A 15,997-nucleotide genomic window follows, 5' to 3' on the forward strand; every position below is an offset into this window, starting at 1 on the left:
TTGAGAGAGTGTTTTATATGCATACAAAGGGAGTCATTGAAATGAATATTGTGAAAATTTATGTATTTTCAGAGAATTTTTCTGTTCCAGAACCTGCAAGAATCTATTAGTTTTAGAATTTGGTCGATAGAGGAGAATTTAGTTATCGTTGTAAATTTTTTTTTAACCTGTAGTCCTCAATTTTTAAATAAAATATTTCCTAAACGAAATCAAATGCATATCGATCGAATTTCACATTTTTTATAACCTTTCTAAGCCGTTTCTTTTGCTCTCATTTCAGTTTGACCGAAGCCAAGCTAATTGTTGAAAAAATATAAATTGCAGTTCATAATTTAATTATCTTCACATCGACCTATTTTTGGAAATAAAAAAAACAAGCCATTCTAAAATATGTCAAAATTAAATAATGATAACTTATTTAAGATGACGTCTAATTTCTTGTTTCTTATAAAAAATATCAAACAAGATAAATGCCTTAACCCGTTGCTAATGAAATTGTTTAAAACGTACTGATTCATAATGGTTATTAACAGGTTGTTTTAACGAGTTTTGTTTATTATTATAACGGTTCACTTCTAAAATAGACAAGGATGTTAATGCATTGATTTCCAACATTTGTTAATAGGCCAAAAATGCATTGAAATTGAAATAACAGGTAAAAAAGCATTAAGTTCGGCCATGCCGAACTTTAATTACCCTCCACCTTTGGGTAAAGGAAACAGTAGACACCACTATGATCCACAAATACCAATTTTTAGACAAATCCGTGAAAAAATGTGGCAAAAATCATCTAAATATCGTTATCTCTGTCCATGCCTTGACAACCATGGAAAGTCTACAAAAACCTGTAAAGAAAAGTTTACTTTTAATAAACGATCACCAGTTAATGGTTTACATAACTGCCCAGTTTAGGATTCGCAAATAAAAGAATTTTTCTCGGTGTTCTTAAATAATGAGCTGCTTATCCTTTGTTCTTTGTAATTAATAGTCTTGTCCCTTCATGAAAAAAATCCAAAAATTAAGATTAGATTTCCATATCATCGATATCCAAACATCATTCAAATGACTTCAAATTTCTGCCTTAAAGAAGTACAATATACACCCAGCTTGTGGAAGTAGCCCAGACCAGTCAGTTCAGTTTTTCACAGATGACTCAATCCCATCATTCCCTTTTTCGTTTTGGATGCGTCTTTATAGTTGGACAATTCGACCAGAGAAAGGTTTCTGCTAGGAATGAGTATACCGCTGTTATTAAACGGGGAATCGTTTGCAACATAGCTGTATGCCGTAAAATTAATTAGTTGTATTTGCGTTTTGAAGGAAGAAGCAAATCTCAATTTTGTGATTGAAGGAAGAAGAAAATTTAAAGTTAAATTTTGTGATTTCTAACCCAATTCCCATTGTTTTATTGTGCAGTGGCCAATGTGATGATTCTTCATTCTTATTTCCAAATCTAATTGTCTTTTAGCTATTGCTAACATGATTTAGCCCTTCTAACAGACCCTTGTTAGCCACATAATTCTGTACGAACGAGCCTGCTTCTGTATGAGCGAAAGTGAATTCAAAAGACTTAAAGGAGAATATTGATGACTACTTACTACTCTTGTTACCTTTAACATAAAAAGGCGAATTTGCAGTAATTGGTACAAAATATTGTGTGAAAGAACTTATCTATTTGTAATAAAAAAAACTAATTTTACAATCCTTTACTTACCTTTTATTATTTAATAAAAATGTTAATATGGCAATACCTTGTTATCTCTCTCCATACTCATATCTTCAATTTGGCAGCACTTTCATTTCAGCCGTTATAAACTGCCAACTAAACACAGCTGTAAACCTAGTGACCGTCGGTCGTTTTGTTCCGATTGCTGAACAGTTGTTCAAGGACTGAAGGACCAATAGCGTTGATACTTAAGAATTTTAGATTTTTAAGAACATTTTTTCAATGTTCAAAGACTCAAAATTTGTGTGTTAAAAAAATATTGTTAAAGGGTCAACAAAGCTTTTGGTGTTTAGCTTTTGTGTTTTTTTTTAATATTTTTGAAAGACTATTAATTTGTGGGTACATTAGCAGCTTGAAGTCTTCGCATGGCATATTTTGTGACACATCATAAAGGGATGCCAGAGCCGCACTCGAAGAGTAACCCTTTAGCTATTAAGCCAATAAACATAGGTGTTTTAAAAAAAATTCTGTCAAGGACCATTAGGCATGATTTTTCTTTTTAATACTAATATGTGCATTTTTTAAAAATAGTTTTAGTACAACAATCAGTAGTGGGATTCTGTTTTATTAGAGTACATCGTTGTCTCTCGTAAATACATCATTAACTTGGCAGCACTTTCAATTCAGCCGTTATAAAGTGTCAACTGAACACAGCTAAACAGCAGAAAACTTTCTCGTTTTCAATCTCTGGAAGCCTACAAACATTCGGTAGTTTTGTTTTGATTGGCACTTCCTAGACAAAATGTTGTGCTTAGGATCCCTATATACAATCTTTGTTTTTGTTTTGATTTTTTACGTTTATCACGCAATTACGCTTTAGTATTTGTTTCTTACTTATCGGCGGCCGGTGTCCGAGGGTAGCTTTGCAATCTGATTCAACCTCAAGGGTGGTGTTGGAACGCGAATATCGCAATTTACAAATCATTTGGAGGACTTAATTTCTTCAAACAATTGCAATTATCAACGATTGCGTGTATGGCTATTACAGACTTCAAATAAAAACAAATGTCTACTCATTGCAAATAAATAATTACATTCACCGGAAAACACTTGAGTGTGCTGCTACTCCTACTCTGAAGTGGTGGGGTAATCTTATCATGGCATTAGACAACAACTATGGTGATAAATACAACAACTGGCAACCCGGCAACGATGAGTACTATTGTAACGCTGAGGCAACCAATAATTTCGAGTGTCTATCATTGGTCAAACAATTATTGGCATGTCGGCGTTTTCAAGATCGCTGGCCAGTTTGTTGGGCAAAGCCTACAGCTGAGCAGAACGATACATCCCATCGCATGGATATATACGAAAAACATTCGGAAGAAACGCTAATACGAATATGGCACATACAATGTACCATTGTTGTGACGTTAATGGCCATAGCATTGGCTCGTGTGGTGGTACGTCATACATTAGGGCGCCACCGAAAGGAGGAGGGAAATGATCGAAACAGTGGCGGCACGGGGATGGTGTCATGGTGCAAAGTGTATGTATTAGAATTTCTGGTGATCTCAATGCCTGCTGTTGTAAGTGTAAATGTATTCAATAGATATGTTGAACATATCTTGGTAATTGCTGTGATCGTGGTGTTGGCAGTTGTATGGCGCTCGAGGTGTACGCAACGAGCCAAGGATAGAATATATGAATTTGGTCGACGACCTGTAATCTTTACCCTGCTGCGCTCCACCATAAGCCTGTTGACAGTGCTGTGTATTCTTGCCATTGATTTTGAAAGTTTTCCAAAGAAATTTCGTAAGACCAGACGTTATGGGGCCGGCCTCATGGATGTTGGTATTGGTCTATTTGTATTTTCCATGGCCCTGGTATCGCCACGCTCAAAACGTTTTGCCGATATACGAAAAATGTGCTTCACTGTCGCCTGCATGTTGATATTGGGTATGGCGCGAACCATTGTTATCACCAGTATTGATTACCATCAAGATGAACATGAATATGGCAAACATTTGAATGCCTTCTTTACATTGGGTCTAACAAAACTTTTTGCAACCTTACTCGGCCATGTGGCCGGAAAAGATAGACATCTGTTACCATTGGGTATTGGTAAGTTTGAAATGCTAGAGAATCTAATAAATATAAGTGCTTTATTTTAGTTTCCGATTACCACAGTTGTTTTTTGCTATAATTTGAAAAGATATTGATAACATAATCAATTGATTATGCGAGGTTTCCAATATCGTTCATATTCATTTTCGAAATTGTATTTGTATTTTGATAAGCCCCAGATAACATGACAAGCGTTTTGTTGAAATATTTTTTTTGGTTTGTTTTCTATAATAAATTATAATACGTCTGCTATTGGGGAATGTTGGACGGAAACGCCTACATAAAACGCAAACACAATTCTCCAGAACACTGTGCATAAAAGAGGAACAAGTGACGTACTTTGTACTTTTTTTTAGCAAAGGAGTATTGTTTCGTCATAAAAAATATAGATTAAAAGTCTTACATTAAAAAGCGTCAGTATTTTCTTAGATACTTTTTGTCGTCTATAACGCAAGAGTTTTTATCATGTTGCATTTTGGAAATTTCAATTGACAAGTTTCAATATCACTTTATTTTCTTTTGATACAATAATTTATGACCATTTGCCTCTAGAAAAGTTAACTAGGTCTGATGGAAGTATTTGTTAAAATATTGATTGGTCAACTACTATCTAATGGCATGTTTGTGCTACAGCAAAATTGGAACAAAGGAACAAGAAAATACACTGTTTCCATTTAATTTTATTTTCAATTGTTCAAGTTTTCATGTCCCAAAACTATATGAAAATAGGCTTGTTTGAGAACAACTAAAGCGGTATATGTTATTTCTTTTATTAAGAACTAAAAATACAAAATTTCCACTGAAAAGATTTGGCAAAAGTTATGAAAATTACGAATATCGGGAGGAACCATTTTATGAGTATTTTGCGCTAGTATTTTTCAAGGGAAATGGTAACAATTACGAACTTTATATACTAAATTAAAAAAAACAGCAAAATAGTATCAGTCGGTTTTGCCGACAGTGGTATACCCCCAGTCTTGAGTTATGATTATTTTATGGGGGAGATTCGGAAGCAGTTGGCCTATTCGTATCTGACCTAAGACTGATATAAGAAGTACAACGTACCAGATTTTGACTGGATCGACTACTTCCTATAAGCGCAAATTTTAGGAAAATGCGGAAATATGCATGAGGTAACAGATATAGCGGACCGAATTATTCCATTTTCATACCGCATCTAATACAGAAAAAATATTGGCAGATGCAAAATTTGAAGGAAATCGTAGATTTATGTCCAATTTTATGCGATATCATAAATTTGCATAAAAAACATATTCATATCAGATTTCTGGTTAGGAGAAATATTTAGATATAGCAAGTTGGAAAGAATCATCGACTTGTTTCACCAGTTATGACAGATATAAGTATTGAACAATGTAACCCTTTGTGGGTGAGGTACCAGAAGCGGTTGGCAGATATATACCATCTTCACATCAGGTCTTGCGTTTGAAGAGAGTTGAATGCATATTGCGCTATATTTTATCATTTTGTTTTTCAAAAATTTTGAACTCTACGTGGGTGAGGTACCAGTAGAAACAGCCCGATCTGTACGATTTTTTTAACAGATCTGGTTTTGATGGAAATATTGAGATGTACCAAGCCTGAATGGAATCGGATGTTAATTTCGCGTTTTATGAGTTTCATGGGCACTCAAAATGTTGAACCTTTGTGGGGGAGGTACTAGCAGGAGTGGACCTATATATCCAAGACCAGACCCTGACTTAATAAAAATATAGTGATGTGTGCAATTTGAAGACAATCGGACACTTACATCACATTTTATACGAGTTATAATTATTCAAAGTTTCGACACTTTGTGGGGGAGGTACTTGATGAAGTGGACCGATATTGTCCATTTTCGCATCTAACCTAGCACTGATGCACTGAAATGTGGCGAAAATCATCAACATTCTGAATATCAGGAGTATTTTACGGAAACCTATATCTATACAGGATGAGATGAAAAAACTGCAAACAACTTCAGACTGCTGTCATTTCTATGCCACTCGTCCGACAGCCGTTAAAATTATTCCAGTGACAGCTCATTATATTGTTTACAACCGTACAAAAGCATTTTGGCGAGAATTTTCCAGAAAAAAAGTTATTCGTGGTGGAATTCATGCGTGATAGTGTGATTTCTTTATATTTGGCTGGAAAACCACAAGTGGCTATCGTTAGACCACTCCAGCATTTAAATGTAAATAAATCTTTTGTGTCTCGTACCACCGCTCGTTGCCGTGATACTGGAAGCGTACCCCGACGTCAAAGAAGTGGACGAAAGAAAACAGCAACATCAGCAGAAATGGTTCGAAAGGTAAAGAAGCGACATGATCGAAACCCGAGCCGCAGTAGCCGAAAAATGGCTCGTGAGCTGAACATATCGCAATATTCCATTCGGCAAATATTGAAAAATGAGCTCGGGGTAAAGCCAATGAAATTACAAAAAGTGCAAGAACTTACACCGCAAAAGAAAGAAAATAGACTCAAAAGAGCTAAAAAGTTGCTTCACTTGACCGAAAGTGGTGAACTGCCGAATTTTGTTTTCTCAGATGAGGAAACATTCGTTGTCCAGCAGTTTGTAAACAAACAAAACGATCGTGTTTACTTGCCAAAGAGGTCAGCTGAAAATGTGCACCTTCGGTTGGCCACCAAAACACAAGCGCCGAGCGCCGGCAATGGTGATGGTGTGGGCCGCCAAAACAGCCGATGGTCGCTCTCCGCTCGTATTAATCGACCGTGGCATCAGAATAAATGTCGAATATTGTCGCGAAAATATTCTGGAGGGTGTATTAAAGCCTTGGACACGCAAACTTTTTGGCCGTAGACCTTTGGACATTCCAACAGGACTCAGCACCATCGCGCTCAGTACTCATTTGTTACAAAATGAGGTTCTTCGCTTCATTTCCAGCGCACATTGGCCACCAAAATCTCCGGATACCAATCCGTTGGGCTATTGTGTCTGGAGTATTTTGGAAAGCAAGGTTGGCACTAAAAAAATACCAAATTGTCGATCACCTCAAGCAAGTCAAACGGGGAATGGACCAAAATACTTTAGAGCAATATTTGGGCAGCGTGTGACGGTTTCATTGGCCGTTTGAAGGCAATAATTCGTGCCAAAAGTGACCAATTCGAACAAATCTAAACTTATTTTAAAATTTGATGTTCTTTCCGTCGTTTTTGCATTTATTCAATAAAATTAAAAAAAAAATGTAAAAATTATGGCATTTCATTTTGTTGCAGTTTTTTATCTCACCCTGTCGAACTGCGATATCTATCGGTTTCATCTCTTCTGAGTTCTGGTGAACTACATTCAGTATTTTTATATGGGAAACTCTATTTTCGACACTAAAATTTTTAAAGAAATGCCTCATAAATCCACTCATCCCACAACACACCCTTTGTATAAACAAATTGTCATTTTTCTGACATGTACTAACCTATTTCCCCAAATAATTTATTATTACAAATAACAAATTCACCTTAATCCAATTTCAATTGGAAATGGTGTTTGTTTTAGCGATATCCCCGGCAATCTTATCAACAATTGTCATAAATCGATCCCTTGCGGAAGAAGGAGACACAACCAGCAAACGCAACACACTAGCAGTGAAGAATAGTTCAGTTTAACACCATCACCTGGGAAAGAGGCGGTTTCGTCTCGCATTCGACTGGTCAAATACGCGTCGCCGTGGTGATGTTATGAACGTTGAATTTGTGGCGCATCTAAAAAATTTAATTATTCAAATGTCGAAATTCGAGATTTATTCGCAAAATACTTTAGAACGCTTGTGGCCCATTCAGTGTACCATATTGGTGGCCCTAATAGCCATAGCATTGGCTCGCGTTGCACGTCAGCGATGTTGTTGGTGTTGTTCGCGGTCGTGGTGTAGTGTGTATATTTTGGAATTTCTAGTGATCTCAGTACCAACTGTTTTAAGTGTAAATCTTCTGCATAAATATGTGGCATACATATTGTTGGGAGCAATACTTGCGCTGGCCGTGACTATTTGGCGCACAAAATGTTTACAAAAAGCATCGCGAAGAGAATTTGAATTTGGCCAGCGGCCGGCACTTTTCACTCTACTCCGAACAAATGTTTATCTGCTAACAGTGCTGTGTATATTGGCTGTGGATTTTACAAGTTTCCCTCTAGTCTTTCGCAAACATCGAACATATGGTGCGGGACTTATGGATGTTGGTATTGGTCTGTTTGTTTTTGCAATGGCCCTGGTTTCGTCGAGACCCAAACGTTTTACAGATTTACGTAAAATGCTAATAACTGTGACGTGCATGCTGATATTGGGTATGGGTCGAACAATTGTAATTGCCATGATTGGTTATGGCCAGGATGAACATGAATATGGCAAACATTTGAATGCTTTCTTCACGTTGGGTTTCACGAAGTTGTTTGGTACACTGTTTGGATTTTTGGCAAGATCTCATAAGCACTTGCTGCCACTTGGATTGGGTGAGTGATCAGGGACTTGTATTAGTATCGATTTTATCCGGACTAACAAACATTTTTTTCTTAGAAGTTTTATCAATTTTTCTTATAAAAAATAGATCTGCTTAATGAAGATAAGGCGGTCCACTAATAAAATAGCAGCCATTGTGGTCGATATTCTTTGAAAAAATTAGTCAATATTTTTATGGGAAATCTATCGATCGTCATAAATATTGTTAGATCTTGTTCTACCATAAAGGTTTTGACCTCCAAAGAATTTAGTAGATTTTCTTGGATCTTATAGGAGATGAATTGGTTTATTGAAAAATTTCAATTTAACTTTTGAGTTATGATTAATTAACCTACAGTCAGTTGATTTTCTTAGAAAAGATCAGGAGAAAATCACTTAAAACTCGTGGAAAAATTTGATGATGTTATTAGTGAACAGTAGCTGAATAGAGAAGTTTATCTTAAAAAAAATCATTCAATCTTCTTGGCGTTCAGTGTATCTTCTTCAATAAATTAGCTGATTTGAGCTGAACGCCTGGATAGAATAAAAGTTGATCTTATTCGAATATTAATATTTTACAATCTCTGCCACATGACTACAGAGATATACAGGGTGAGATAAAAAAACTGCAACAAAGTCAAAAGCCATAATTTTTACATTTTTTTTTAATTTATTGAACGAAAGCAAACTTTTTCGGAAATAGCATCAAATTTTAGAATAAGTTTAAATTTGTTCGAATTGGTCACCTTTGGCACGAATTATGGCCTTCAAATGGCTAATGAAACCGTCACACGCTGCCCGAATGTTGCTCTGCGATATTTTGGTCCATTCCCGGCGAAGCGCTGGCTTGAGGTGATCGACACTTTGGTATTTTTTAGTGCCAACCTTGCTTTCCAAAATACTCCAGACACAACAGTCCAACGGATTGGTATCCGGAGATTTTGGTGGCCATTGTGCGCCGGAAAGGAAGCGAGGAACCTCATTTTGTAACCATTCTTGGGTGGCGCGTGCTGAGTCCTGTTGGAATGTCCAAGGTCTGCGGCCAAAATGTTTGCGTGCCCAAGGTTTTAATACACCCTCCAGAATATTCGGCATTTATTCTTATACCACGGTCGATTAATACGAACGGAGAGCGACCATCGGCTGTTATGGCGGCCAACACCATCACCATGGCCGACGCTTGAGTTCTGGTGGCCAACCGAAGGTGCACATTTTCAGCTGACCTCTTTGGCAAGTAAACACGATCATTTTGTTTGTTTTCAAACTGCTGGACAACGAATGTTTTCTAATCGCAGTTCACCACTTTCGGCTAAGCGAATCAACTCCTTACCTCTTTTGAGTCTATTTTCTTTTTTTTGCGGTGTAAGTTCTTGTACTTTTTGGAATTTCAATAGCTTTACCCTAAGCTCATTTTTTAATATTTCCCGAATGGAATATTGCAATATGTTCAGCTCACGAGCCATTTTTCTGCCACTGTGACGCGGGTTTCAATCAAGTCGCTTCTTTACTTTTCGAACCATTTCTGCTGATGTTGCTGTTTTCTTCCGTCCACTTCCTTGACGTCGCACTACGCTACCAGAATCACGGTAACGAGCGATGATACGAGACACAACAGATTTATTCACATTTAAATGCTGGAGTGCTCTAACGATAGCCACTTGTTGTTTTCCAACCAAATATAAAGAAATCACACTATCACGCTTGAATTCCATCACGATTAAGGTTTTTTAAAAATTCTCACCAAAATGTTTTTGTACGCTTGTAAACAATTTAATGAGCTGTCACTGGAATACATTTTAACAGCTGTCGGACGAATGGCTTAGAAATGACAGCACTCTGAATTTGGTTGCAGTTTTTTCATCTCACCCTGTATAGGTTATTCTGAGATTTATAGTGAAATGTTGTGTAGAATATTTGTTCTTTTTACAACTTCCGGCTAAAACAAAATTTTATGTTTCTTTCAGGCGCCAACTCGAAAAAAGCCCGAAGAAACATTAATCGAAAAAATAGAAAAATATTTGCAGGTTTTTTGGGAACATTGATGCAAATGTTTTTATACCCTCCACCTTGGAAAGGAGGGTATATTAACTTTGTCATTCCGTTTGTAACATCCCTAAATATTCGTTTTAGACCCCATAAAGTATATATATTCATAATCAGCATAAAATTCTAAGTCGATTTAACGATGTCCGTCTGTCTGTCTGTCTGTTGAAATCACGATACATCCCACATTATTTGACGTAGAGCTCCAAAATTTAGCAGAGCTATTTGCATTGTGTCTAGGATGGTTGGTATTGAAAATGAGATTTATCGGTCCACGTTCTGGTATAGTCCCCATATAACCGTACCTCCCGATATTCGGTATTTTGATGATTTATGCCACATTTTTTCACGGATTTGTCTTAAAATTGGTATTTGTAGGTCATAGCGGGTCCCTGAGCGTGTGGCAAAACATTGCATGTATAGGTCCACGTTGTGGTATAGCCCCCATATAAAGGTACCTCCCGATATTTAGTATTTTAGTTTTTTTACCACATTTTTTCACGGATTTGTCTGAAAATCGGTATTTGTTGGTCATAATGGGTTCCAGCTCCGGTGGCGAAACATTGTAATTATAGGTCCACGTTTTGGTATAGCCCCCATATAATGGTACCTCCCGATATTCGGTAATTTGATGATTTTTGCCACATTTTTTCAGGGATTTGTTCGAAAATTGGTATTTGTTGATCATAATTGGTTCCAGCTTCGGTGGCGAAACATTGCATGCATGGGTCCATGATTTGATATAGCCCCCATATAACGGTACCTCCCGATATTCGGTATTTTGATGGTTTTTGCCACATTTTTTCACTGATTTGTCTAAAAATTGGTATTTGTGGGTCATAATGGGTTCCAGCCCCGGTGGCGAAACATTGTAATTATAGGTCCACGTTTTGGTATAGCCCCCATATAACGGTACCTCCCCATAATCGGCATTTTAATGGTTTTTGCCACATTTCTCCTAATGTTTCTTTTACCCTAAGGTGGAGGGTATTAAAAGTTTGGCCCGGCCGAACTTAATGTTTTTTTACTTGTTTTTTGATATACAGTGGAAATAGATATTTCTTTTCTTCGGTGACCCATAGTAAAAATTGATAAAGAGTATTCTTGTCTTTGACGTTATCATACCAAAATGACGCTTTATAGGAGACTTTTACATCACCTCACATAAAGTACGACTTTAAGCCTAAAGTGCGTTTCTAATATTCCTTTCGTTTTGGTAAGATTTATACTTTTGGCGTCTTCTAGGACCTATAGTAGATTTTTATGACAAATAACTTTATAGCATATTTCGACTTGCCATAATCTCGTTTAAAAGTATTTTTACCATATTTTTAAAAATTGCAAAAAACAAAACTGACTACACTTTTCGATTAAAATATTCCTCGTATTTTTTATGCAATATTGCCGAATACACTATTAAGACACAATTAAATCCGAAGATTTCCAAAAGTGTGGAGGAGGGGAAACTTGATCGTTTATATATCATCGTTATTTATATTCTCGTTTATTGTTATTTTGCAAATTTATGATTTTTTGTTCAGAATTTATCTATAGAAAATTTCCCTATTATCCTCTTCTCCCCTTCCAAAGATATATTTTAATTCTCCACATGTTTTCCTTCTCTTTCCAGTTATATTGATAATACACGAAGTCACGCTGCAGTGTGGCATAGCCTCATTTGTATTGGATCCCTTGGAACGAACCGATCTGCTAACTGCCAATCGTGAGGGTATCTGTTCATTGCCTGGTTTTATTGCCCTCTATTTGCTATCGCAGTACATTGGACAATGGATCAAATCGAAGGATGTCTGGAGCTTTGAAGAAATTAAACAAAAATTAATTCATCTCTCATGTTGCGGTGCAGTTCTATGGCTTGTTGTGATAAGCAGCGTTATGGTGATTGGCATTGCTCGGGTCTCCTGTAATTTTGGCTACGTGACATGGATGTTGGCCATAGCTGTGACCATGTGTGCCTTATATTTATTTGTATTCGATATAGTATTAGATACCATATTGCCGGTTAATAAGGAGGATCACATTTTGGAGCTTACAAATCCATCGGAAAAGGGTTTACTTGGAAATGCAGCGAGTGCTGCGACCATTTCAAAAATTCCCACCCTAGTAGAAGCCATAAATTATAATGGCTTGGTGTATTTTTTGTTGGGCAATGTTTTGACGGGTGCTGTGAATATCTTTCTCAATACGGACGAAAGAAGTAACACCGAAAGTGTGGTCATCCTAATGGGTTATATGTTTCTGACCAGTCTTGTTGTTAGTTTAATGTATCGTTTTAAAATAAGAATAGCATAAGTAGAGTAATTACTATAAATAGCAACAAAAAACAACAACAACTATTGTACCTATTGTGATTCATAACAGACTATGTGTTTATGTAGTGTAAGTCCCCATGTACTACGCCATGCCCATGTTTTTTGGATATTTATTTATGTTTGCTTAGTGATAAGATTACATGACCAACATTTGGTGGTCTATGATGTTGTGGTATTTTTTTTTATAAATAAAACGTCAATGATTTTGTAGTAGAATTTGTTGTAAATTTTCGAAGTGCGTCAATAATTACACCGTACAACACAAAAAATAATTAAGGGGAAAATCCAACAGATTTTGAAAGTAAAGCTAAAATTCGAAGACAAATGTTTCGGCGTTTTGAAAGTTTACAGAGCAAAGTAACCCACATTTTATACCCTACAACACTATTTGTTGGGGGTACTATAAGTTTGATTAGGCCAACAATTATGTAAAACCTCGAAATATTGGTTTCCCATATAGGAAAGTATATATGGACCTTCCTTTCTCGCCTAGCTGAGTCGATCTCGCTATGTATGTACGTCACTCTACAGGTCGCAATTATGGCCCGATCTTCATGAAATTTAGAATGTAGGTGGGGATATAGCCAGAATAGAAAAATATAGCTTTTGGAAATGTTTACATAATATTTATGGGTTGAAATTGACCAAAAACTGAAATTTTCCAGATTCCAGATATATATATATATATATATATATATATATATATATATATATATATATATATATATATATATATATATATATATATATATATATATATATATATATATATATATATATATATATATATATATATATATATATATATATATATATAGCGAAATATATACAATGTGTATATACAAAGGAAGGAATGTTAGCTAGAATGCTCACATCTCAAGAATGGCTGATGATTTCGACGAATTTTGTTAGTTTACAATGCCCCCTTGTCATAAAACGATAAAATCTAAAAATATCGCATAAAAAGTCCCAATAATGCGTTAATACATATTCTGCAGTATTTTGTGATATTTTTTTTATTTTTTTCATATTTCTTATCTTATGCGATTTTTTTATTTGACTTATAATGTTGAAGTATATATTTTGTTATATTTTTTCAATTTTTTTCAGTTATCGTCCGATCCTCACGAAAATTTTCACAAGGATAGGTTTAGGCTCAGAAGGGCTAGACCTATTGTTTTTAAAGATGTCCGCAATATATTTAGGGGTTGAAATGGACCAACAACTAAACATGTTCCTGATTTTGCAGCCGTTATAAAGGACACAAATAGAAACCAAAGGACACGAAATCTCGCATGAAGTTAGATATTAGGACAGCGGGTAGATGGACCACTACTTTTGTGTGAAAAAATACCAAACATTACTTACAGATGATATCCGAAATAGACAAATGCTGATTTCGTTGACGAATATAGCCAAATATCGTAGACAAGCAAATCATATAGATGAGTCTAAATTTAGAGATATAGAGGGGCCTCTTGCTTTTGGAGATGATCGAAAAATTTTTAGAGGTTCAAATTATCCAAATTATGAAAAATATTCCTGATCACACAATTGAAACCAATCGAAATGGAATTTGGTATGAGAAGAGAGTCAGAGACAGGGAATAGTTCTAGCATTTTGGATGACCAGTGGATTATATTTAGCTATAAAATGGTCCACAACAACTAAGAGCACGACGGAGTGCGTAAATATTGGGCAAATGTCACTGGTCAAAATGCTACAGGTAAAATCTGGGCAGTGTTCCGTGACATCATTTCAAAAGCGAAATCTTCCAAAATGGATTTGGACATACGGGAGCTTCTAAAATATTGTACTGTTGTAGGGTATCACATGGTTGTTTGTTAAAATATAGAGGTAAACAGAGGTTTCTATTATTTGGTGACTTATAGCAAAATGTGATGAAGAATATTTTTTCTTTGACGTAATGCTTTTAAAATGATGCTTTGTTGGAGATTTTTGCATAAACTCGCACAAAGTACGTCTTTAATCCTAAAATGTGTTTTTAATATATATGTATACATATATGTATACCCTTTAGACTTTTGGCATCTCCTGGGATCTATGGAAAAATTGTGAGACAAAAAATTTTGTAGAATATATAACGTATTCGTATGAACCCAATATAACAATATCCCCCTATATTCGGTATTTTGATAATTTTTGCGGCATTACTTAACCGGAATTGTTTCAAATTTCGTATTTGAAGTTCGAAATCGGTACTACAGCCTATCACTGAAAATTACCCATGCAGGATCATGTCTACGTATGGCCCCCATATAACGATACCTCCCTACATTCGGTATTTTAATGATTTTAACGGCATTATTCACCGGAATTGTTTCAAATTTCGAAATTTAAAGATCGTAATGGGTTCTGCAGCCTATGACTGAAAATTGCCTATGCAGGTTCAAGTCACCGTATGGCCCCCCATATTACGGTACTTGCCGATATTCGGTATTTTGATGATTTTTCGTATTAAAAGATTGTAGCCTATAACTGAAAATTGTCTGTGTAGGTTCACGTCTACGTATAGCCTCAAAGGGGTTTCATTTGAGAGGTATTTTTCTACGGATATTTTTTTTAAATTTTCATACTATGGTATCCCAAACAAGCAAGCCAAACACTGTTCTATTTTCATGTTCCTTCAAAATGGTGGAGGGTATTAAAAGTTTGGCCCGGCCGAAGTTAGATGCTATTTTACTTGTTTTAGTCCTACTTTTATAATCTGCAGGATTTCCTCCGTAATTATTGAAAAAAAATTGAATTTTGTCCCACAAAAACACATATCCTGATCAAAATTTTTTAACAGTGCTGTTAGAATAATTTAACAGCACAAACAAAGGGAATTTAATTGACATACAATTTATCTCAAATATCATTGATATCCATATCTCAGCTACATTAGGAAGATTAACAGGAATCGGAGTTCATGATATGTTTCGATTGTTACGTTTTTTTAAAAGGGCATGAACAACCCCCAACCATGTTGGGAATAAAAAAAACTGAATTTATTTTTTACTCCCCTAGCCTTTTAAATCACCGCAAAAAGTAACTTTTCATTTCACATGTCGTCATGCTCCATTGTGTCAATATGTCATCAAAAGACCGAAACGTGAATCATTTATTTTTCCTGCAATGTTTATTTTTTTTTTCTGGAATGAAGTTGTTGTTGAAACTTTTAAAGTAATAAATTCGAAAGCGGACAAATTAAGCAATAAAATATTGATTTAATGGATGAAAAGTGATTGTTTTAAAAAGAGGAGATTCAGGAACGTCCAAAAGGCCCTTGACGGCCTTTGGAAGGCGTTTCAAAGTAGAAAAACATAATATATATAAAATATATCTACATCCTTAGAAGTCTTCCCTTTGCCTAT

General features: G+C 35.7%; 1 protein-coding gene across 2 annotated transcripts; it reads left to right on the forward strand.

Moving 5' to 3' along the window:
- The first annotated feature begins 2,545 nt into the window (after positions 1-2,545).
- Positions 2,546-12,830, forward strand: LOC101889370 (uncharacterized). 2 transcript variants are annotated; one of them, XM_005186894.4, is made up of 2 exons: positions 2,546-3,790; positions 11,921-12,830. In XM_005186894.4, exons 1-2 carry the CDS (start codon positions 2,824-2,826, stop codon positions 12,598-12,600), a joined length of 1,647 nt encoding a protein of 548 aa, XP_005186951.2. In that variant the 5' UTR covers positions 2,546-2,823; the 3' UTR covers positions 12,601-12,830. The 2 variants fall into 2 exon arrangements, with proteins under 2 accessions (XP_005186951.2, XP_019893566.2); XM_020038007.2 differs by lacking the exon at positions 2,546-3,790 and adding an exon at positions 7,014-8,261.
- Positions 12,831-15,997: the final 3,167 nt, after the last annotated feature.

The sequence above is a fragment of the Musca domestica genome, unplaced genomic scaffold (genome assembly GCF_030504385.1).
Source record: "Musca domestica strain aabys unplaced genomic scaffold, Musca_domestica.polishedcontigs.V.1.1 190, whole genome shotgun sequence".
In the NCBI taxonomy this organism is placed as follows: domain Eukaryota; kingdom Metazoa; phylum Arthropoda; class Insecta; order Diptera; family Muscidae; genus Musca; species Musca domestica.

What these genes read in the sequence shown, in the direction of transcription:
- LOC101889370 (XM_005186894.4), top strand. Translation starts at nt 2,824, where the DNA reads ATGGCATTAGACAACAACTATGGTGATAAATACAACAACTGGCAACCC. An exon ending in TCTGTTACCATTGGGTATTG is followed by an intron (nt 3,791 to 11,920) that starts GTAAGTTTGAAA and finishes TTCTCTTTCCAG; the next exon opens with TTATATTGATAATACACGAA.